This window comes from Typopeltis vanoorti, chromosome 10 (genome assembly GCF_054136105.1).
Source record: "Typopeltis vanoorti isolate ZY-2024b chromosome 10, IOZ_Tvanoo_1.0, whole genome shotgun sequence".
Classification (NCBI taxonomy): domain Eukaryota; kingdom Metazoa; phylum Arthropoda; class Arachnida; order Uropygi; family Thelyphonidae; genus Typopeltis; species Typopeltis vanoorti.
In genome coordinates this window covers 102277544-102303764 of record NC_143558.1, presented here as the reverse complement: position 1 = coordinate 102303764, position 26221 = coordinate 102277544, and the positions used below count along the sequence as shown (strand labels likewise).

The window sequence follows — 26221 nt, the reverse complement described above, 5'->3', positions numbered from 1 at the left end:
CAGGGGCATCATGTTCTTCCTCACTTGAGTTATCCATAGATGATTCTTGGATGTCACGGTCTTTGTCTTCATAGAGTTCAGTATAAAATTCCTGAATTCTTTTGATTATTGCATCTCTATTTTTTTATAAGTTCACCATTTTTTTCCTCTTACAGCAGCTATTTCCTTTGTTCCAACTGATAATGTTCGCCTTAGGACCTTCATATTATATGATTTAAATTCATGTTTCATTATTTTACATATAGTTTTACAAATTTCCGCATATTCTATTTTATTGGTGTCATTCAAATCTATTTTCATATCTCTTCTATTCTTCATCAGATCTAAGGTTTCCTCTCTTTGGTGCCTTTTTACAACTCCTATTTCTAGTGCACAATTCAAGATAGATTTTGCTATTATTACATTAGCATTATCGATGGTAGCAGCTGTGTTGAACTTTTTGGGTTTATTTTTGAGTGATTCTCTATAACAGCTTTTATTCTGGTAGAGGTTTTTTAGATTCACTAAATTGGACTTTTTTCTTATGAGCTTATTTCGTTACCATTTTTTGTTGATCCATACTTTTGCCCTTACCAGTCTGTGGTCACTTCCTATATTAAATCTATTAAGCACTTCGGTATTATTTATTATATTGACCATTTGGGCTTCTCCAAGTCCATTTTCGGTTAATTTTCTTTTTGAAAAAGCTGTTCATAATAAAGAGGTTATTTTCTTCTGCGAATTCATAAGTCTTTCTCCTCTTTCATTCCTTTGTCCAAATGCAAATTTACCGATGGAGTTCAGATGATCATCTCTGCTTCCAATCTTGGCATTAAAGTCACCCATTCTAATTATGTAGAATTCTTTAGAATTATTTAATGTAGATTCTAATGTTTCATAGAAATCTTCTATCTCTTCATATGGATGGTCTGTAGTTGGGGCATATACTTGTATAATTTTCAGTTGGTATCTTTTATTTATGAAGAGACTTAGTTCAGCTATTCTTGATGTTATTTTATTTAACAAACAGGACATTGTCCTTGATTGTTTTATTTATTAGGAATCCTACACCACCAGTTGAGTTTCTGTCACATAGTGGTAGAGTAGATGTCCATCTTTTAATCGCATGAGAGTTTCTTCTTTCCTTCTTATCTCTGAAAGGCCCACAACGTCCCATTTTATATGGGACATTGTGGGCCAATTCCTTCATCAATTCTTCCAATCTATCATCATCCCGTAGAGATCTGCAGTTATATGTACCTACTAATATCCTTCTATCATTGTGCACTGTAGGTGGACTCATTGTAGTTTGTGGAGGCTGTAGTATATTTTTCAACCTAGACCCTCTGCCTAAGTCCAGGACTCGTCCCTTTTTATGCTAGGCGATGGACGAGCCAGTATGTAATAAATTTGAAAAACATGTATGTCACAGTAAATAACTATTTTATTATGTAAACATTTTGTCTTATGTATCATAAGACATCATCAGTACAACTAACAAACAACAATATGAATCGAATTCAAAAAAACTGATGACACTGTAATTGCCATTCGACACAAAAACATGAGTCAGGCTGAAGAGGCACTTACAAAAGATCTGAAAACAATAGGTGAATATTACAAAAAATGGAGGCTCCAGTTCAATCCAGACAAAACAGAAGTATCAAGCTTTCACCTTAATAATCACATGGCAGATGTCTTGAAATCAGCCCAAGATTCAAAAGCTTGGCAGGTTCACAAATATGCTGACAATATATACCTCTCAAGGACAGTCCAGAGGTAAATTCTGGTAAGATGCAGTGTGCTTCTTGAAGTAGATGCACCAAATCTTAGTTTTCAGCATAATAGGCAACTTTCACCCAGCAGACACAACTTGTACATCAATAATGACTAACCCATCTCTTCTCTTTGCTACAAGGCAGATTCCTCAATTCAATGTTAGTCCTACAGTGGGATTCTACTGCTGTTTAGGCCTCAAACTTGAAAAAAGTCAAATGCTTGGTTGAGGAGTTCCTGCAAGCCTTCTAAAGTAGAGGCTATGAGTATAAGACCATCAGTGAATTTCATAACATTAACAGTGGCTGTGTCAGGTGAGCAGCCAATATGGTTTGGAAGAGAGTGAAGAAAAACTCATCAATGACACAATTAAAGAAAACAGGAAACAGAGTCACAAGGAGATACCTCATTGGTGTACACCCCTAAGTGCTGGGATGGACACTGATCTGGAGGCCCAGATCAGTGTCCATCCCAGGTTGCAGTTAGAGGATTTGTAGAGTAAATCTCTGAAACATAGGAGAGGAAAGTTTCTATTCTTCAATAGACAGTGCTCAAGGTACAACTTGAAGGAAGATACTGAAGGTCCATGGATGCCATAAAGAGAAACCAAAGTTAGCATCAAGGTTCAGAGAGAAGAGAGGAATGAATGAAGATATTCTCAGCATAGCCATCTGCAGGGATAAGGCTCTCTGCCTAATATCATACTGGATGTATAACTGAAGATATTTAGCTAACACTTTATGAAAAATATGTAAGAAAACAGGAGCAACTCTAACTGGATGGTAATCAGAGGGTGCAGATGCTTCTTCCTTCTTTGGAATGAAGCTACTCTTAACCTTGAATGGTGAAGACATGATGGTATACATTTGATAAACAGAAGTTGATCAATTCGATTTTGCAAGATAGGCAGAGGGACCTGCCAAAAGCTCCATATCAATAAAGTCACCTGGTTCCACAGCTGATGAAAGTTAGTATTAGTACCATGGGTAGACTAAGAATTAGGTAATATGGAAATCCTGCTGAAGAGATCATGCATGACACTTTTGAAAGCAATTTTGGGTTTCCAATAAGCATGGTGGTCTTATGCAGATCATCTGTATGCATATACTGATGGTCTATAATGGCCCACTCTAAGAACAAAATAACATAAATAAAATAAAATAACAAGAGGGAGTGGGGAATCAAGAAAGGAAATATTGAGTTATAAAAATTTTAAAATAATGTGGACAGAGATTTTAGGACAGAAGGGTGTTCTTGTTCCATCATTTTTCATTCAAATTTTTTAATACCTTTTTCATCTTTAATTACTAATTAATTTTTATATATAATACTGAGTTTTATGCTCCTAGTTCCAATTTTTCCATTCCTCAAAAACTTTAAATTGCTTACCATACAGCAAGAATGTAACAATGTTAAAATGCACTATTATCACATTTCAGTAGTTTTAATTCTAGATTCATTTAAATTTAAGCTAAATATTTTTATTCAAAAATTCTTTTAATCTTTTCTTATCCATAATGCAATAAATATTCGATTTATTAAGTTCAATCTTTGGCAACTCTATTTTTTTTTTATGCTTGATGCTGCTAGACAATAAAAAGCTAAAACATAAGATATTTTTGATTTATCACAACCTAGTCATCATTGTTTTTCCAGAACCAGTAGAGTGGTTAGCATATCCACTCTCTAACCAACAGGCTGCAGGTTCAAATCCCACCATGGCCATGGTTGTTTGTGATTGTGTTGAGGGATGAAATTCATTGCTTGGTGTGAGACTGCACACCAAGAAAGGAGCTTGAAATGATTTAATGTTTGGTTTCTAGAGCAGGGTTTCTGGACTATGTAGAAATTAAAATAAAATACCAAAAAAAAAAAAAACTATAAAAAATTTTAAAATTAGAAAAAAAATTCTTCGCTCATCCACAGTACAAATGTACTACTGTCTGCCCACATATCCGAGACCCTAGTCTGGCAACCTGCCAAGAAGAGTCAATTCATGCTAAAGGGGAGAAAGAAATAAAAGATGTATGAATTGATCACCAACACGCGAAAATCTCATGCTATATACGTACAATTTTTCTAACTGTTATACAAGCAAAATAGTTACCACTTTAAAAACTAGAATGTTCATAAAAGAAAAGTTAATTTTTCAACGTGTAATAATAAACAACTCATCTCACAAGACGGATTGATTGCCCTATTATCGGAATGGATTCTCCTTCTTCTGACATGCACAGAAGTGTCGAAGGGTCTAGCATCTGTGGGCATACAGTATGAGCTTACGTAAAAAAATAACCTTTTGTGGGTGGGAGCCACATAAAAAAAAAATCAAAATATATGGACTAATCACCTGAGGATATGGAGAAAAGTACCAAGGCCTTATTCTGTGCCGACCTAATTCCAACATTTCAATGTTCTTCATTCGAGTTATAAGATCATCATGATGAGATACAAGACTACCAGTTGTTCTTGGACCTGGAGAAGCATCCTGTGAATCCTACACACAAAAAATAAATTAATAACAAATCAATGAAAATTTAAGATAAGTTATATCAAATATCATTCAGACAAACTAAACTCTATTATATATGACTTATGTTAGTATTTTCAATTCAATGAAAATGTCCTAAAATAGGCAAATGCTATTTCATGTAGAGTAGCATTCATCCATTTTAGGACATTTTCACTGAATTATTTTTACAAATAATTATTATAATAAGGTATTTACTAAAACGTATTAATAAATTAACACATTATAGATAAATTCAGGATATGCAAGTCGGATTAATGCACACAAATTAATATATATCATTACTTAATTAGATAAAATAATACATAATATAATTTAAACAGATATAAAACTGAGCATTTTTTTCAGTGCACTATAATATCTGAGCATAATGTCAATTTATAAGTTTTTATTTATTATTTTCTTTACATCTGGAACTCTGCTCTAGTAGACCATGCATAGAACTTTTTTATGCAATTCCAGGTCTCCAATAAGCAAGATAGTGGTCTTCCAACAAGATTTATTTTCTACCTAAAGACACTCCCCAAATACATATGCCTCTAGTGGGGTTACAATTACAACTGATAATTTAAGGCCTTAATTAATATTAGAATGGAAACTAGTTTTGGAATTCCCACTGTAATCCTCTCAAAAATATGCATTTTATCATAAATATCTCTTTAATTTAAAATGGCTTTCATGAATAAATGTCAGATACTATAAATGATGTACAGCACTGTGGCAAATAATATACATACTGCCCTCTGACAGAGGGAACTTTTGACAAGTGAAGCTAATGGTTAAAATACTGGGTTTTTACTTGGTTATTAAACCACCTAAATGGCCACATGGATAAAATATATCAAAATATACACTTTCTATCCATATTATTTCTATAATAACCAAAGATTATAATGACTTCAATGAGCACTTCACATCCATGTAATTATGTGCTGTCACTTTATTATAAATTGTGGATAAGTTACTAAGACAGGACCTACCCACTCTTTACAAAATTCATGCTGCCCACTACACAGTATCACATTCATATCCACCCACTATTGTAATTTACCTGTCACCAACTTTTCCAATATTTTAACAACTACTCCACATATAGTGCTCTTTAGTTTGCTACCTCTGTCTTGTAACCACCTTTATGCAATGATACTGTCTTAATCCTCTTTCCACTCCCTTGGAACCCTGCCAGAGCTGAGATTTAGAATGAAAACTTCATCAGAGGAAATGCCAATTCTCTGGCTCATTCACATAGTACACAGGCTGATAAGCCATCATGTCCCACTGCTGTGTTCACATTCATATTTTTTAATATGCTGAACACCACCTGTTCATTTACCACAATTTTGATATGTGTCTCTGTAACATCAGCAACAGTAAAATCACCACCTGTAAGATACACCTTTGCAAAATGATCACTCCGAAAATCAACTAATTTCTTTGGCTGAGTCACCTTGATATGATTGTTTAAAGTCATCCCACCAAAGTCATTTTTCTCTTACTTGCTATATAACAAAAAAAAAACTCTTTTGAGTTGATTTTGATCTGTTTAGCTAATTCTATCTCATAGTCTGATTTGGCCTTCCAGACCATACTAGTCACCCTTCTTGCTTGCACTTTGTATTGCTCACGAATATGCTGATCACTTTTTTCTTTAGATTCCCTCCACAATGTTTTCTTTTTTTTTGTAGCTCTTGCTTTATATTCCTACTCATCACTTAATTCTAACTTGGTTTATCATCCCAAACTTGGGTACACAGTCTGATACTGATGCTGTCAAGCAATCTCTGACCATTTGCCATGCACTACTGACATTCTTTCCTTGTACCTTCTCAAGCATGTCACTGCTCCAAGATGCCTCCTAAGTCTGTCATAATTACCAGCTCTATACCTCAACATAAATCCTTTCTTGATACAGAATTCCACAAATTTAGCAAATTCCCAGAACAAGACTGCATGGTCACTCTCCCCTATTGGAGGCAGTGCCTTCCTTGGTTATGGATATATCATCTGATGCTATTATCAGATCCAACACTCTCAATTCCCGATATAAGTTTCGGTAAGGAAATACTGTGAGTAGACATATTACTTACTATTATAATAAACTCACGTAAAATATTCTTTATTCATAGAATTTTCGCCTAAATATCACAGGCATCATCAGTACAAGTACAAAGGCTAATTAAACAATAACTGTTATATTTACAAAGCACCACCTAAGTAGCTAAGGTTAAATTTCCAAAATTTAAATATATACTTAGGTTAAATATATACAAACTTTTTATATATATATAAAAATATTTTTATATGTGTGTGTGTGTGTGTGTGTGTGTGTGTAATTACAAGTTAGGAAAGATTTGCTGATTTACAAAGTGCTATCTCCCACAAGGGAGAAAAACATAGACCATCAGATCTGTTTAGGTTATGGGAGTGAAATAATGTTTCGCATGTTTCTTTGTAAAGCCGTTCAATTACTTTTGTGAATGACTTCCGTCTTGTTCCACTGAACTCTATGTCTAGTGTTGATGGTATGCTCTTCAAGTCCAGACTGTTCAGGTTCAAGGTACTAGATACAAAACTTGTGTTCTTCTAACTGGATCAGAGCAGATCTTCCTGTTTGTCTGAAATATGATAACCAACACGAGCAGGGAATCTGGTAGACACCTTTTTTTTTTTTTTAAAATAAAGTTAGGAAATTTAACCTTAGCTACGTAGGTGGCACTTTGTAAATATAACAATTAACCTTTGTACTTGTACTGATGATGCCTGTGACACTCAGGCGAAAATTCTACAAATAAGGAATATCTAACGTGAGTTAATTCCGTTATTATTCAAAAGTAATCCTGAGCTGTGCAATCGAGGTGCTTGGTGTGAGACATCTGGAAAGATTAGAGAGCAGAAGGAGGGTTGGTGGTGGAATAATAATATACAAGTGGCAGTGACAGCTAAGAGGAAGGCAAAGCAGAAGTGGGATGAGTCAAGAGTGGAAGAGGACAGAGAGGTGTACAGAGAGAGAGAAAGCAAGAAGCCAAGAGAGTTGTAGCATAGGCGAAGGCCATGGCATATCAAGATCTGTATGATCAATTAGAAACAAAGGAAGGACAGAGAAAAATTTATCAACTAGCGAAATGTAGAAATAAAGCAGCAAAAGACATCTTACATGTGAGGGATCAAAGATGCTGAAGGAAGAGTATTATGGAGGGATGTGGACATAAGAAACAGATGGAAAATATACTTTGAGGGACTTTTGAATGAGGAAAATGCAAGGACTCACAGAGAAGATGGGCAGCCTTCTGAGAGGATGGTGCAGAACATCAGTAGAGTGGAAGTGACGGAGGCCATGAAGAGGATGAAGAATGGAAAATCAGTGGGGCCCCGACAGACTTCCAGTGGAGGCATGGAATGCACTGGGGGAAGAGGGAATTGACTTGCTGTGGGACCTGTTCATGAAAGTTTGCCAACAGGAAAATATACCCGAGGAATGGAGGGAGAGTATTCTTGTCCCCATCTACAAGGGTAAAGGGGATGCACAAGACTGTAAAAATTACAGAGGAATAAAGTTGATGTCCCACACAATGAAAATACTAGAAAGGGTTCTTGATGGTAGATTGAGGAAGGAGGTGGAGATTGCAAAGGAACAATTTGGCTTCATGCCCGGTAGATCAACAACAGATGCTATCTTTGGGTTACGGCAGATGATGGAAAAGTATCGAGAGAAACAAAGGGAGCTACATCTGGCATTTATTGATCTGGAGAAAGCATACGATAGAGTGCAAGGCAAGGTCTGGAGGTGTCTGAGGGAGAAGAAGGTTCCGGAGAAATATGTCAGGTTGGTGCGGGAAATGTACAGAAATGTGAAGACAAGTGTTCAAACCTGTCTAACAGCTGGCTTGCATCGAGGGTCAGCATTAAGTCCATTTCTGTTTAATATTGTGATGGAGGTGGTAACAGAGGAGGTGAGAGAAGATGCACCTTGGACAATGTTGTATGCAGATGACATCTTGCTGTGTGTAGATTCAAGAGAAGAAGCGGAAACTAAACTGGAAAGATGGAGAAAAGTACTGGAAGAGAGAGGTATGAGACTGAGCAGAAGTAAGACAGAGTATATGTGTTGCACAGTGGGCAGCAGACAGGAGACAGATCTGGAGCTGGAAGGAAATGTCATCAGGAAGGTGAGAGACATTAGATACTTAGGTTCAACAGGGGAAGAAGATGGAGGAGCTGAGAAGGAAGTGGGATGCAGGATACAAGCGGGTTGGAGGAACTGGAGGGAGATGGCTGGAGTGTTATGCGATAAGAGGGTGCCGATCAATCTGAAAGGCAAAATCTATAGGACAATAGTGAGGCTAGCTATGACATACTATAGAAACTGTGGCCCTGAGGAAAAATAACATCAGCAGGATGGAAGTAGCAGAGATGAGAATGCTTAGATGGATGTGCGGTGTGACCAGAAAGGATCGTCTGAGAAATTACTATGTCAGGGGAACAGTGAAAGTTATGAACTTAGGAGCGAAAATACAGGAGGCAAGGTTGAGATGGTTTGGTCATGTGATGAGGAGGGAGGATGAATATGTGAGAAGAAGGGTCATGCAGATGGATGTTCAAGGAAGGCAGAAGCGTGGGCGGCCAAAGAGGAGATGGAGGGAGCTGGTAGAAGAGGACTTAAGGATGAAGAACTTGGATGTGGTGACAGCCCAAGACAGGAAGGTGTGGAGGAGACTCATTATGAACAGTGACCCCACTTAAGTGGGAGAAGCTGCAGAAGAAGAAGATAATTCCGTTATTATAATAGTAAGTAACTCTCAATTCCCTTATCTTCTCTATAACATGTTGTTTCATGTAATTATCCCTTAGCAACTGTATAAATCACACTCCCATCTTGCCATCCCCCCTCCAATCAATGTCTCCACAGTTAAAGTGATCCATAATAATTGTTCGACCTACACTCATTGTGCTCATCTGCTGATACACAGTATCTATACCTTCCTGTAGCCACCCCACTCCCACCATAGCACAGCATTACCCAACAACATATTTTGTCTTCTTTGTCTCCATCTCACACTGGACAACCTCAAACGAACCATCTCCCTCAGACCTAAATCCTCTTTAACTTCTAATTTTGTTGGATATAATTCTTCAACTATCATCAGGAATACCTTGCCTTCTGTCCCGTTTCTGTATCCTCCCTAAAAATACAATACCCTTTATATTCTATCCCTGTAACTATATTTTTCAGTGAACTAGGTCTCACTGATAATTATAATTTTTGGCCAAGTGAAGTTGACAAATGACAAAAATTCCTCTCCCTTATTTCTGATACTTCTCGCATTGTTGTACATGCATTCAACATACCTTTGTACCCATAGTAATCCTCGTGTAATGTCATTACCAAGCCATTTAAATTGGAGACTATGAAATCCCATTCTGCATTGCATAATCATTACAGTACACATGCTCATTTATCACAGGGGTGGCCAGACACGTGCTTGATTTCATCCCCCCTAATATCTCTAATTTCCCTGATGTTGCACGTATAGAGTGTTGTTTAATGAGAATGTGATAACATTCTCATTAAACAACACTCTATACAAATTTCTATCCCACTAGCTATATCATCTTCTGTCAGCCATGTCTCACTAATGCCAATAACCTGTGGCAAGGAAGAGCCAACCAGGGCCCAAAATTCTTCCTTCTTGTTCCTAATACTCCAGATTCTCTTTGCCACTTTATCATCCACAAGAAACTCTTGAGATCAAAGCTGTGTATAGTGGTCAAGATATATTGCATTTTTGTATCATTCCAGTATGAATGTGTTTATGCACATGCACACACACACACACAGGGTTCAAGATATATGCTCACACACTTTGTCCATGTCGAGTGTATTTTGCTAGTTGATTAGTATCTACAGTCTACACAAAATAGAATACTTTTTATTGAATTAAAAAAAAATAACATTCCAACCAATGTACATCACTATCAATCATTTTTAGAACTCCTATTGATTTATAATGACATCATTAAGAAATGGCAGGCTTGGGAGTGTAAATTTTTTTGTGTGGCAAGAAAGGTTTTGCATAATTTGTTGGGCCCTGAATATATATATATATATATATTCTGTTTCATGAGTGTACTGATAAGTGTACTGAGTTCAGCAGAATAGCATCGTTTTGCTGGACGGGAAGAATACCAGTTCAAAACATTTTAAAAAATTCTTAAATGATGCAATATCAGAATGTGTCCTGAGAGTTTAAAGAATAAATAGGGTAGGAGTCAAATGGGTGTGTAATCTTATTAAGCAAGAGATTCGTAAGAAAAGGATGATGTGGTAGGAATACCTTGTGCATAAGATGATGTCCGCTATGAAAATTATAAGCAGCAGGCCAGAAGAGTCAAACCATTGTGCGGAAAGCAAATTCTGAGTAGGAAAAGAAACTGGCTCTGTAAATTAAAGACAACCCCAAAGAATTCTATAAATATGCTGCAAATAAAAGAAAAAATGAATATGAAAGAACTCTTCTGAATGCAGATAGTGTGAGGATGACAGATGCAGAAGAGGTTTTTCAACTAATGAGTGCCCATTTTGATAAAAAAACTATCAACCTGGTGTATGCAACATTGAGTTCATTGCTACCTCTTCTGAAGAAACTTAGGTGTATGAAGAGGAGGTATTAGAGCTGTTGCACCAACTGAATAACTATTCAACAATAGAGACTGATAGTATATGCATAGGTGCTAAAAGAGTGTTCAGCTGAACTGGCTATTCCTTTGACCAGGCTATATAATTTGAGTCTCAGAACAGGGAAGATTCTGCAGAAATGTAAAGAATGTATGGTAATCCCATTGCACAAGGGTGGTTCTAAGGTCGATGTATCCAACTATTGACCAATCATTATCTCAGGAGTGGTAGTGAAGAGTTTGGAAAAATTGATTAGGGCTCGCATTCAGAAATGGGTTGACGGCAAATCTCTACTTTGCAATGAACAGCATGGGTTTACTAAGGGAAGTTCATGTTTGAAGAACTTGCTCGCTTTCTATACTGTCATCATTGAGCTAGACAAGGGCAACGGAAAGACCATGATACTTTTTGGATTTTGCTAAGGTTTTTGACAGAATACAGCATGGAAGGCTGTCCATGCATAAAATTGGAGAATATGGGTTTGGATTATAGAATATTTGGGGGATTAAGAGGATAGCTGACTGACAGATATCAAAAATTGGTATACACTGGATGTGAGTGCAAGATTTAAGGTAACTAGCGCTGTGCCACAAAGATCAGTCCTTGGTACACTGTTATTTAGTCTGTACCATAATGACGTTGAGCAGGATTTGACAGGTGACATACAGCTATTTGCTGATGATGCGAAGATAGGTAGGATATTCAGGAATGCTACTGATATGCAGTACTTGCAGAATGATTTGAATAGGCTGGAATTGTGGGCATGAGAAATGGATGCCAGTTCAATGTCATTAAATGTAAAGTCATAAACTTCAGCATGATTAGATATCCAATGTCGTATTATATTTTATTTATATGCTGGAAGAAACTGATCTGGCTAGGATCTTGGAGAGTTAGTAGATGGCAAGTTGAAGTTCAGAGGCCATAAAGCAAGATTGCAAATACAACTCAAAAGATAATTGCAATGCTGAAACTAACTTTAACATGTAAAGATAACGATGTTATTTTTGTCTTTTTACAATGCCTTGATAAGACCTCTCTTTGACTATTGTGTGCAGGTCTGGTTTCCGTTGTGATTCTGATACAGTGGAGAGAGTGCAGAGGAGAGTGATAAAAATGATATCAGGATTGTGGAATACTGATTACAGTCTCCTCATCACAATTATCCAGATTGAGAATTTGTAGACTGCAGATGCTAGCAAACAGGAGAAAGAGGGGGTGATATGATTGAGTCATACATACTTCTGATAGGGTCATACTAGATTTCAGTTGATGGAATTTTTCATTTTATGGAGGGTGGGGAAAGGACAAGAGGGCATCCTTGGAAGCTGAGAATGGATATCACTAAGGAGGAGGGTGAGGGCTGGATCTTTCTCTCATAGGGTGGTGTATGATTAGAATGGATTGCCATTGGATATGGTATGTGCAAGCAGTGTGAATGAATTCAAGAATAAGTATAATCGCTTGTGCATGTAGTATCTGGCCTCCCCTCGATGAATCCACATATATGGTGCATTTCTTTGTCATTCTATAAAGGGAATTTTGTTAGTCTCCTCATCACAATTATTAATCTGATTCTTTATTTTTGTGTTATTTTAGAAATTATACAGTATTTTTGTATCATAATAAAAATTAACATAAAGAATTTCCAAGCCACTTCTCATAACCCCAGAAACATGATTGGTTTGTATCAGCTTGTTTTCTGATACCGAAAAGGGAAATTTATCATTAGGGAAGTGTCAGAAATAGCATAATGCTATTTTCATAGTGTACTCTAGATGTTTGCTTAATATTATTAATTCATGTGTGTAGATTGGAATATGCTAATGATCAGTTGTTGATATTCATGTATATGAATCAATGTACATGAATAACAACTAAATGAATTATTTTTGGAGAACAGTACACAAAAATATAGATACATGTACAGGGTGTTCGGGATAAATTTGACATATTTATAATTAATTATATTTTTCCGTAAGTTACATGTATTAACACACACTTCTCTTCATTTAAAAGTTTGGACCCTTCTTCATTCATATACAAGATGTGAGAAAGGATGGATAGCTGGAACCCACCTGAATCATGGAAGAGAATAACTTGTATCATGATGATTCGTGCCCGCCATCAAAATAAGGATATTACGACTGCTGCCCAATGCTCCCTGAATACAGTAAAAACAATCAGGCATGAACTAGAGACTTGCAATGGTGACTACGAGGATGTAGCAAGAAGAAAGATCCCTAGCAGACGATCTGATTGCGTTCGTACAGCAGAATTCCTCGCAAATCTGCAGGAACAGGTGTTGAAGAACCCTGGCATTGGAATTCGGGCTTTGTTCGTGGAGTTGCTAACTGTAGTCAAGCCCTGGATAACAAGGGTAGCCAATGGTAGGCCGTATGTATGGCAGCAGGATTCGGCCCCTTGCCACACCTCTGGGAAAAGTCAAAAATGGTTGTCTGAAAATTTCTACGACTTCACCAGTCCAAATGTTTGGCCTCCAAACTCCCCAGACCTTAACCCCATGGATTATTTTGTATGGGGCGCAGTTGAAAAAGACACCAATCGCACTTCCAGTAATACAAAAGCCCAGTTAATGGATAAAATTAAAACAGTTTTTGCGGCCCTTCCCAGGGAGACTGTAGCATCAGCTTGTTCGAGGTTCCGAAGCAGAATTGAAGCTGTGATCGATGCTAATGGTGGTTATTTTGAGTAAATCTTGTTGATAGTATTGTAATTAACTCTGCCTGTAATGTTTTTTTGTCAATTCATTAAATTTAATAGATACAAAGAAGATTTTCTTTTTCCTTACGAAACTGTCAAATTTATCCCGAACACCCTGTATATATACACACACACACACACACTGAGGTAGTATACTCACAATCTTTACTTTCTTACTCTTCATTTATGCTTCTACTAACAACTCTTTCATATTTTCTTTCACTGCATATTTCTCATCTTTGAAATCATTATCATTTGTACCTGCCAAAACAATTAACTTGTTTGCTTCTTTCATCTGCATTAACTTCACTAACATCCTTTATCTTCGCACCTGGAAAACACACTTTCATCACTTTCTCATTAAGTATACCACTTATCATTGAATCATCATACAATACTATCTCTTTTCTTCCAGTTTCTTACACTTTTATACTTTTCCATTTACTCTTTCATTTATTCTCCATCATTCTTAACCACACATCAATCATTTCTCCAGTTGCTCAAGCTCACATTCTGTCCATTAAGGAGTCCATGTAAACATGCAATTTCTTTCCACACTGGCATCTCATCATCTGCATTACCATATTCACTCACATATAACTCGCACCCCTGATTTTACTTTATGAAAAAAGAAATTAAAAAGTTTCACTTAAAACTTTAAGAAATAGTGAATGTTGTTATGGAAGTTTCAGATATTTTGGAATTTGGTTGAAGAGAATCAGCATTTTATGTCAACAATCATCGGCTTGTCTTTGTGGTTGAGTCGCTTGATCTTTTGTTAATAGTGCAGCAGTCTTATGCATAGAGATGGATGCAACCAGTACAGGAAATGTGAGAGTGAGGGCACTGACTTCTTCTTGATTTTGGATTGCATGGGGATGGATTAAGATTAAGATACCATTATTAGAACTATGCAACTAGATTTTGAGAGCTTGGGACATGATTTTGCTAAAAATAATTCATTTAATTACAGAAGCATTGTTACTAAAAGATTCAAATATATCGCATGATGAAGGAGAGTGGCCAAACGTGTAAATCACATTGATAATTAACATTTAAATGCATTCATTTTATAAATAATGTGAACAATTATAAATTATAATGAATACTGAAGATTTAATTATAAACGTCAATTTAGTTTTTTCCTGTAAAACTTTAGTTTCCAAAAATCCTTACATATATCTCACACCACGATTTTTTTATTTTAATTTTGGAGAAAAAAGTGCGAGTTATATTCGAGTAGATACAGTATTACTTTCAATCACTTTCTTCAAACTCATAATTGTATTTTGCACACTTTCATTCAAAGTTTCCACTAACACCACAGTTCCACAATCCTGCCTTATATCTGTTATACAAGTCTCTTCATTCTTTTGCTCCTGACACAACCTGCATTTCTTACACTCGTTTACAAAACATTTCCTACAAAAGTTCTCACCATTCTCGTTCTCATAACACAACCATTCACTCTCGGCAATGAATACATTAAACACATGCTACATCACGTGTGTTTGATAAATGTAATTCATGCACTTTAGTAAATGTAAAGTCAGGCACTTTGGTGTAATGAGATATCCAATGTCATTATATTGGTTTGATTATGACAGAAGAGACTGGTAGGCTAGGGATCTTGAAGTTTTAGTAGACAAGTAGAAGTTGAAATTCAATGACTATATAGCAAAGATTGCAAATATAACTCAGAGAATAATTGCTATGCTGAAACAAACCTTGACATGTAAAGATAAGGATGTCATTTTGCCTCTTTACTAGGCCTTGATAAGACCTCACTTGGACTATTATGTGCAGGTTTCCCAATGATATCGGAATTGTGGAATACTGATTATGAATACAGATTGAGAATTTGTAGAACATAGATACTAGAAAACAGCAGAAACAGGGATGATATGATTGAGATCTACATATGTCTGAAAGGGTCATTCATGATTTCAGCAGATGGAATTTTTCATTTTATAGAGGGTGGGGCAAGGATGTGAGGGCAACCTTGGAAGTTGAGAATCAATGCTGTCAAGAAGGTAGTGAGGGCTAGATATTTTTCTCTCATATAGTGCTGCATGACTGGAATGAATTGCCACCGGATGTGGAGTGTGAATGAATTCAAGAACAGATATATGACAGCTGGTGCAGATAGCATGGCATCCTTCATTGAGTCCCTGGCTCCCAGGATGTCTCTCTTAATAACATTAATAATAATAAATAAAGCAGCTCTAGTATGCTTGTTTAGTTCATTGCAGAAGGGAAAAAAAATTGAAAAAAAGACATTAAATATGAAGATAATGTAAAGCCTCTAGCCCCAAAGAGCACTTGCTTGGACTTTAATTATATCTTGAATTATAATTTTAATTTTCTCATTGCATACATGGTTGTAGTACACATGTATTTTTTGACAGGTGCTTAGCTCTAAAGTTACCAGATTGAATCTAGAAAAATATTAAGGCAAAGTAAGTTTATTTGGTCATACTGTGATGTTGTTATTAAATACAATCAAAAATAACATGAATAACAGCATCATCTAAGCCTTGCTGTATACATGCAAAACCTATGTAATGTTATGAAAGGTAGAAAAATACAAGGCAGAATATTAATATATACATTTAAACATGATACAGAAGAGAATAAGAAAGGAATGGGAAGTAAAATGAGTAAAGCAGAGATGATTAAAAAATAAAAAAAAGAGTGAGACAAGAAGAAAATACCAGGAGAAGCCATTACTATGAAGAAAGGATTATGAAAGCACCCTATCCAATAAGGCAGGGATTTCAGAGCAATTCACAAGAAGAAAGAAAAAAATGCTTTTATAGCAATCATATAAAGACATGCTGTACCCAAGTTTATTTTTATATGGCAGAATACAAACATAATATTGAGAATATCCACTACACGTTGTTCCACAAAGAAACGCAAACCTCAATAGATCATTGTGAAATTGTTAACAATTTGAATCGAATAATGTCTACAAAAATTCTGTCATGTATGTTAGAATCATGCAGCCAATGTGAAAATGGGTTAAAAAACAGCTCCATTTTCAAAATAAAATATCTGCTACTGTCTATACTTAGTAAGTAAAAAATATTTGTTTGTGAAAGAACTAAGAGTTTCAAAGTTTTTGGTAATAGGATGAACAACCTAGAGTAGATGTCAGAGTATTAAAAAGATATGAATTCTACCCAAGAATCTATATATTACTTTTATTATTATTATTACAGCATTAATCAGATTCCTCACTTTTATTCAAAGACCATATGAGAATGGCTGACATATCCAGGATATGTCAAAAATCTCCTACAATCAATAAATTATTGTATATGAACTGCCAATTGCTAATAATGTCCATAAAGAGACTCATGACTCCATGGAAGTCTGATGATAATAATGATGAATAGAATATCTTTTGTAACCACTTGGCATCATCCACTCATGAGTGGATCATGCCATGTATTATTACAACTCTCCCTTTCAGTTAAATCAGTTTGTAAACATTCATGTTATTCTTCCGTTGGGTTACAGTCCTCAATTTTCTTTTCTTTCTTCCGATAAAAAAAAAGTTTATTTCCTTCTATTTTTTTTCAGAGTACAAATTGCAAATTCAATGCTCCTTCTTTTAACTTTTCATTTTATTTCTATGTAATAGATGCACTTAAAAAAGTAAGCCTTGAAAGACAAATGAAAAACCCAACCATAATAAATTTAGTTTAATCCATTATCCAAGTATAAGCAAACCAAGTTTGCACCTGAAAATATCTTCAGGACTGAGGTAAGGTGGTACATCCCTAGGCAACTCGTAGCAAAGGTGGACCAAGCTCTCATCACTCCTTGTCTCAGTATCTCCAATAATGCAAAGCACATCTCCTTGTGAACATGTATACTGCTATGTATTAAGGGAAGGGCCACTACCCAGACCAGCTTCGATCTTTATTGAGGTCTCGTCAGTGGGAGGCAGACCCAGAGTGGTGATACTAAGGCAGAAGCAATGGAGAGGTCATATTTACCTATATGAGTTGCCAACCGGTATACCACCTTATTATTAAATTACTCTGGATTTAGAGAGAGATGTTCGGAGTTTATTTTGCACTTGGTTAGACTATAATAAATTTAGTTTAATCCTTTATCCAAGTGTAAGCAAACAAAGTTTGCACCTGAAAATATCTTCAGGACTGAGGTAAGGTAGTACATCCCTAGTGCTGCAAGTTGCCTAGGGATGTACCACCTTACCTCAGTCCTGAAGATATTTTTAGGTGCAAACTTTGTTTGCTTACACTTGGATAAAGGATTAAACTAAATTTATTATAGTCTAACCAAGTGCAAAATAAACTCCGCAAAACCCAAACACTTATTAACTAGTATTAAACACTATCTAGCATATGTAATCCACAAGAAGAAAATAAATATCATTTTAAAAACTTGTAAATCAAAAATGATAATGAGTATGCTCCATTTTAGTTTGAATTATATGTTTTTTTTTTTTCTTGTAATCCCATATTTGTAAAATGAAAATGCTTAAACATTTTCTATGTTCTGTTCAGGACATTTGAACTGTAAAGTTACATTTTATTAATAATAAAAAAAATAATTAACACAATTATCAAAAGACAAGTATATCACTTTACTGAAAAAGATTTATTAAATACAATCATTCAGACACATCTGGTTCAGCAGTATAGTACTTGTAAAGGGCTAAAAGTTACATTCATTTCAGGATCTGTTTCCTTTTGATCCCTGATCATCCCATTACAGGAAAGTAATGGGATGATCAGGGATCAAAAGGAAACAGATGGAATTGCAAAGGGTTCTAAAATGAAGAAGCAGAAAGGGAAATGGCCCCAGTCCAGCATGGAGAGATCACATCGAGTGAGTGGTATCAGTGGAAATAGCTGTAGATCCAGTATAAGAAACAAGGCGGATGAAATGGTTGCACTAATTGCGTCTGTGCACCCAGAGATTGTCGGAATAAGTGAGACATGGTTAGATGAGGATGACATCCTGACAGGAATAGAGATGAAAAGGTATGATGTGTTTCGTGAGGATAGAAGGGGTAAAAAGGGAGGGGGAGTGCTATTGATGATAGAGAAAGAGTTATGTCCATACAAGGTAGAGATGCAAGAGGGAAATGGGGCCAGTGGTTTTGAGGCAGTATGGTGTGAGATAGAGGTGAATAGAATCAAATACTTGGTGGGATGTTGTTATAGACCTGGTAATGTGGATGGTGGTGATAGTGAAATGTATAGTCAAATAAGCCAAGCAAATAAGAAAAGGGTGATCATTATGGGTGATTTTAATTATGGCAATATAGACTGGAATGAAGAGATAGCAACTGGAAGTAAAGAAAATGAGTTTCTTGAGTTTCTGAGGGATAACTACCTCAGACAGTATGTAACAGAGGGCACAAGAGGATTAAGGGTCTTGGATTTGGTCATCTCATCGGAGGATGTAATTATCAATGAGGTATCAAATCATCCACCAATTGGTGAAAGTGACCATGAGGTGATTACTTGGGTGATTGCCAGCAGTGCAAGGACCCCTGTGAAAAGAGAATATATGTGGAACTACAAGGGAGGTGATTATGAAGAGCTCAGGAGACAGCTTGCAGGTGTTGCATGGAATGAGGAGTTAGCTGGAAAAGAGATCAATGCAGCTTGGGGGATTTTCAAAAAATATTTAGTGGATGCAATGTCTAAATGTATACCACGGGTGAGAAGGTTAAATAAGTTAGGTGTGAGATGGATGAATAAAGAGATTAAGCATGCAATACAGAGAAAAAGGGCATTGTGGAGGCAGCATAAGAGAAGTGGAAGTAACCAATTTCATGAGTTCTACAAAGACCAGGCAAGGAGAGTGACTTGGTTGGTGAGAGTAGCTAAAGAGAGGTATGAACAGCAGTTAGCTAATGAAGCTAAAAAGAATCCTAGGGAGTTCTTTCGATATGTAGCCAGCAAAAGAAAGAATGATTATGGAAGGATGACATTGATTGGAGGAAATGGTATAAAGACAGCTGTTGCAGAATGTGTGGTGGAGATACTTAATGAGCAGTTCATAAAGATCTTTCAATCTTGTGAATGTGACTTCATGGAGAGATTAAGAGCAGTTGATGATGGGGAGGAGAGACTGACTGTAAGTGAGCAAGAGGTGTTTGTTTGGGAAGTTGAGTAAACTAGATGTAAATAAAGCTGTGGGACTTGATAATATATCACCGCATATTATGAAGGAATGTGCCAGAGAGTTGACACCTGCCTTGACATATTTTTTTAATACGAGTCTTGCACTTGGTCAAGTCCCTAAAGAGTGGAAGGAGGGCAAGATTGTGCCACTTCATAAAGGAGGTGATCGAACTCAAGCATCAAACTATAGGCCTATCTGTGTGTCAGGTGTTGTGGTTAAGTTGTTGGAGAAGCTTGTGAGAACTAGGATCCAGAGTTGGGTTGACAACAATGGTATAATCTTTGATGGACAGCATGGATTTGCTAAAGGGAGGTCGTGTTTTAGTAATCTACTTACTTATTACAATAAAGTGACTGCTTCCTTGGACAGAGGAGAAGGATACACAGTAATATACTTGGATTTTGCAAAAGCTTTTGATAGAGTACCTCATGATAAGTTGACAGTCAAACTAGAGCAGATGGGGTAGGATATTAGATTAGTGCATTGGATTGGAGACTGTCTATCTGATAGGTATCAACAAGTTGTGTATGGGGGTGCAATATCCAGGAAAAGGAAAGTCACTAGTGGAGTGCCTCAGGGATCTGTTTTAGGGCCATTACTATTTAACTTGTATATTAATGATATTGGCGAAGATTTGGATGGAGATATTCAGTTGTTTGCAGATGATGCAAAGTTGGGACGAACCATAAAGAGTAGTGAAGATGTTGTGGCCTTGCAAGAAGACTTGAATAAATTGAGTGATTGGGCAAGCAAATGGGGATGCGAGTTCAATGTTGCAAAATGTAAGGTTTTAAAATTTGGAAAACAAAGATGGGATGCAGAATTTATGCTTGGTGAGAATATATTGTTGGAAGTAGAGGAAATAAGAGATCTGGGAGTGATAGTGGATAAGGATCTAAAATTTAGGGGACACATCGCCAAAATTGTGAAGACAACATAAAGACTTCTGGGAATGATGAGGAAGACACTGACGTGTAGAAGTAGGGAGATTCTTGTTCCATTGTATAAGGCTTTGATTAGGCCACACATGGACTATTGTGCCCAGATTTGGTCACCTGGTTTTCAGAAGGATGAAGAGATGTTGGAAAGGGTGCAAAGGCGACTGACTAAGGTAGTTTCTGACCTCTGGAATGTCGAGTATGAGGAAAGATTGAAAAGATGTAATTTGCAGAGTCTAGTGGAGAGAAGGAAGAGGGGAGATATGATAGAGACCTACAAGTTGGTAAGGGATTGTTATAGGATCAATGGTGGAGAAGTTCTACAGAGAATAGTGGGAGATCAGGGGAGAACCAGAGGTCATACCTGGAAACTGTATAAAGAGGGTGTGAGTAGGGGAGTGAGAGGCAGGTTTTTTTCGTGCAGAGTTGTGAATGATTGGAATGCCTTGCCTGAGAGTGTGGTGTCTGCAAGGAGTTTGAATGTGTTTAAGACCCGGCATGATGAGATGTGTGTGAGATAAAAGGACCTCCTAGATGAGTCTTTGACTCCATGAGGTCTTGTTTTAATAATAATAATAATAATAATAATAATAATTTCTAGTTCCCTTTGTGAAATTCTCTTAACTCTTTAAGCATCATAAAAAGTAGTATACACTGTACCTCACTTGTAACATAACTGTACATCTGAAAACAATTACAGAAAAGAATAAAATTCTTATAAAAAATGGTTCAGCAAAAAAAAACAAAGATAAGAAAAGAAAAGGAAAAAAAACCATTCACAAGATCCTCCACAATTACAAGACTGCCATAGCAATACCATACATTAGGGAAATATCAGAAAAAATAGATAGAACACTATATAAATACAGCTAAAAAGCCCTTCCATTCAAATGGCAACAGTAGCATTTGAATGGAAAACTCTAAGAACAAAACCCATATAGGAACATTTATAATGGCTATTCAAATGAAGTGAATTACCAATAGAGGTGGCTGGTTTCCATATATATCAGAAACTTGGTTCTGTCCTTTGCAAAACAGAGAAACCAGGTAGAAAAATACACACACACACTACCCACAAACAGACATTTCAAAATATGGAGGCAGAATAACTATCCTATGATTAACAAAAATAGATTTATATAAGAAGCTAAGTTATTTGACTGTAACAGGCTATAGACCTAATATGTATAGGAAGACATGATGGAAATAAAATGATTAACTTTTTTTTTAAAAAAAAAAATCAAGATTTTTGTATCCATTCTTTTCAGAATAATATAAGCCCAATCTTTGAAATGCCTAACAAAATACAACATCAAAAATATACACTTTTACGAAATATATAAAAATTAGAAATCCATTAAAAAAAAAAAAAAAAAAAAGAGCAGCCAATGACAACAATAGCACAAATAAAATCATTAAGCCACACATTAGAAATACTTTGATTTCATTTTTTTTGTCCTTTGCACTACTTTTTTTGAAAAAAAAAAAAAAATAATAATAATAATAATAACTAAAATAAAGAGCCAAAAGGCTTCAGTTCGGCGATGCAAAAATTATAAAAATCAAGTGGATATTAGATCCAGCATTATTTCAAAGCTGAATGTAGGAACTATGAAAGTTTCATAAAAATAAGTTGACCAGAGAGATTACAGGAACACGCCCGCCAGCATTTACGAGTCTCCCTAGCACAGACTACCTTAGAAAACATGCATGCTACCCAGGCGTCCATATGTTCGCTTTTTAATTTGGTCAATTTTTTAAGGTTCCACTGGCCTGACAGCTGTTTCAAACTGGTTGGTTTTCGTCAGAGACCAGGCAGAAACCTTAAGAAAGCAAAAACTCTCTTTCGATACTAAGGAACTTGAAACACCGGATAATAATAACAATTATTATTAAGATTATTATTATTCAGCAGATGCCATATACAGTGTCGGTATGGTTGATGGCATGACTGCTTATTAATACCTTCCAGTGTGTGTGTGTGTAGGGGAGGGGGTCCTATAAACAGTAAAGGATAGTGAACCATCTGGAAGATGTGTAACTAGGGTGTCTAGGAAAGGAAGACAGTTGTTTGTGGATGTCAAAAGACAGCTTTTTTTGGATGCTGGCTGTTTAAATGTACTAAAAATGTATTTAACCACCTTATTGGCCATTATGGATCAAATACGCATCCTTATACGCTTCGTATCCATCATATATTTCAATGTAATATCAATGGTATTACAATTTTAATATGCACTTCGCATCCAAGATAACCTTGATGCCTATAGACGTCTTGGCCGGTAGTGTGGTTAATACATCTGAGCAACGAGATCAAATAGCAAACATTTCATCTACATAACATAGCCAGTTTGTGTGTAACAGTGCTAGATGCTTGGCTTTCTAGATGATTTATACAAAAATTATATGGAGGGAGTAACTGCTATTCCATCTAGCTGTTTGCATATTTTTTCAAAACCTTTGAATACGCCATTCAAATAACCTGCTTGAATAATTCAAATATGTCAGAGGGAAATGCGGTTTAATAAGGTCAAGAGTTTCTGTTAGTGGTAAATTTTTACCAACGTACCAATTTGAATATTATAATTCAAAGTTACAATTTGAAATATCATAACATGAAATGTTTCTGCAACAACCTACTTAAGTGCTGTGTGTTTTAAAAAGTTGTAATTTGTGCTCTGAAGATGCTGGTTGGTAATAAATGATTTATTTATTTTTACTCTGGTGTTATTTATATTGCAAATGCTGGCTGACACAGTGGATAATAACTGTAATCAGCAAGTCAGTCCAGGAATTCAGAAGAAAGGGTGGGGAGGATATATCTCAAAAATAACCTTAATATTTTATCACTTGTATTACCTCATCAATAGCAGCAAATTTTCTTTTCCTTCCAACATTTGTCTTTTTAGGAGGAACATTACCATTCTATAAAAAATCAAAATCAAATAAAAAAATTAAATCAGTAAATACATAATACATAATATATATATGAAAAGATATGTTTAACATTTCTATTTTTAATAAAAGATAAACATAATTTCACAGATTTAATGGAATGAATAAAGCAAATAATAATTAAACACAAATTAAACCATTCCTATATTTCGTCTCTGTCACAGAGACATTGTCAAGGATGCGTTATTAAAAGGGTAATAAAACACACAACATAATAAGTAGAGAAATTGGATTAGAAGATTAAAGTCTTATGAGGGATGCATCTATGGGTGCTATTGGATAGCCTTAGCTGTTAGGCCTAGAAATTAATGTTTCCCAAATCTTGGCAAGTTTAGCCATATTTATTAAGATTAGGCTGAATTTTTAAATCTGCTACTGATTATAAAAAGTCTTTCACGTTTGTTTTTGTTTTGGGAAAGCATAGCAATTTTTTCCATATGATCTGGTGCAAGGTTCCAAAGCATGGTCAGCAAAGCCTGACTGGCCATGGTCATGGTGGCAGATATATTTCTTGTGTTCATCAAGGTTAGCAGATCTCTTAGTTTGACCATAATATGATAAGTTGCAAGAACACTGAACTTAGTAAGCACCTGGAACAGAGAGGGGAGGGAGTGGAAAGTGGATAATGGCAGCCAGCTTCAAATGAGATTTGAAAGCAGTGCAAAGATTATATTGCTTCAGTGTTCTGGCTATTTTTTCCAACATGCCCCAGATATAGGGAATAGTAATAGCAGCCTTGTAAACAGCTAATCAAATAGTTTTTTTTTTATTTTTAATTTTATGATCTTGTCAATACAAGTGTGACTTGAGCTAGCACACTAAAATGATTTATGCTAAAGAGTAAACTTATACAATTTATAATATAGCATCCACTAGCCAAATTAAATACACAGATTGAATTTATGAAACCTAACTGTGCAAACATGATGAAATAAATCAGTATCTTTAATTCAAATAAACTGGAAGGAAAATGAGGTACTTTGAAAGAATGAAAGACATTGTACATGCAAAGAATATAAAAAGTTCCATGCTAGTGAGTCAACACATGCTATAAGAAAATACATGAAAATAGTAAAAAAGGTTATGCATAATAATAGCTAAACAAAAGTCATGGAAATCTTCTTGAAAGAATATAAGACAAACATCATGAGGATAGCAAAATGTTTCAGAGGCTACCAAGAAAACTTAAAAATGGAGGAAAGAGTACCACAAAAGAAATCAAAGATCATAATGGTGATATAAAAACTGACAATAAGGACATTCTGAATTTCTGGAGTAATTACTTTGAAAAATGAGTAAATGTAATTACTTCCTTAATACCACATTTACTGTTTAGATTTGTTCAATTTACAAACAGGAAAGATGGGATATGACATGAGCATAAATTAGTAAAGTAGTTTTATAAGACTGATGCATAAAAAAAATGTTTCAATACATGATAAGCAGAGAGATAACAAGGGGTGCCAGTAAAGGGGTGTGAATTGTTGTTTGGGGAATTGTGAATGAGGGCAACAGGTTGCCACACATAGTTACAAGTTCTTTGTCATTAAATAAGTCATAAGTTTAAGGAGAGGTATATAGGTATTTTGTGAATAACTGTCAGTGGGCATCAATGATGAGTCAGATTTCATGGAGATACCCATATCAATATCAAATTCCTAATATGTACCATGAATGGGTGTACAGTACTATGGTAGCACTATTTGAAAACAGATTATGTTATTAATAACTTCCTATCAACAGATTTCTTCTAAATTAGTCGGTCATCTGTCAGATCTTATATTTTGGTTTTCTAAAGTATTTCTAACTAAATCAATCCTTCCTAATATCTTCATTTTTTGCAAGATTCTGCCATTGATGCCATATGTTCACTCCCCTAATTTTTCTCATAACACTCATATCTGTGATCTATTTGAAACATCTAAATGATGATAACTTTTAACCCAGTTCTAAAATTCATCAGCTAAAACTGATTTGAATGTCTGTCTTTTGTTTTTAACATTTTAGCATGTTAAGATGAAGATCAGCTTGGATTTCAGAATGGTCAAGTCTTTTGTCTTCACTGAGGAGGTGAAGTAAATAAAGTTACACATAACTGTATTTTCATAGATTTAGAAAAGGCATTCAATAACATACAGTGGAACAAGCTTTTCAAATAATGAAGGAAACTGGAATAGACTAAAGACATAGAAGACTAATTAAGAAATTGTATACCAACCAGAAAATAAAGATACAAATACAGGAAAATGAAGCAACTGCAGAAATTAAGAAAGGTGTAATAAGACAAGGTTGTGCATTGTCACCACTACTTTTCAACCAGTATATAGAGAATGCAATGAAATTAATACCAGGAGGAATGGACATAGTAACTGTGGGTGGAGTTAGATACATGATACACTTTGCTGATGATGTAGATGTATTAGCTGAGAATCAACAGGATTTAAAACAGATATTATCTAGGATGGATGATGT

At 35.6% G+C, this 26221-nt stretch overlaps 1 protein-coding gene across 2 annotated transcripts in view; it reads right to left on the bottom strand.

The window, feature by feature from the left end:
- Tip60 (Histone acetyltransferase Tip60) overlaps nt 1-26221 on the bottom strand; it is a 298625-nt gene that overhangs the window by 132409 nt on the left and 139995 nt on the right. For both annotated transcript variants that reach the window (XM_090398626.1, XM_090398627.1), the window contains exons 5-6: nt 23654-23719; nt 4106-4252 (exon numbers count right to left, since the gene is read on the bottom strand). In XM_090398626.1, coding sequence (XP_090254752.1) covers nt 4106-4252; nt 23654-23719 — 213 coding nt within the window. The remainder of the gene's footprint in view (nt 1-4105; nt 4253-23653; nt 23720-26221) is intronic.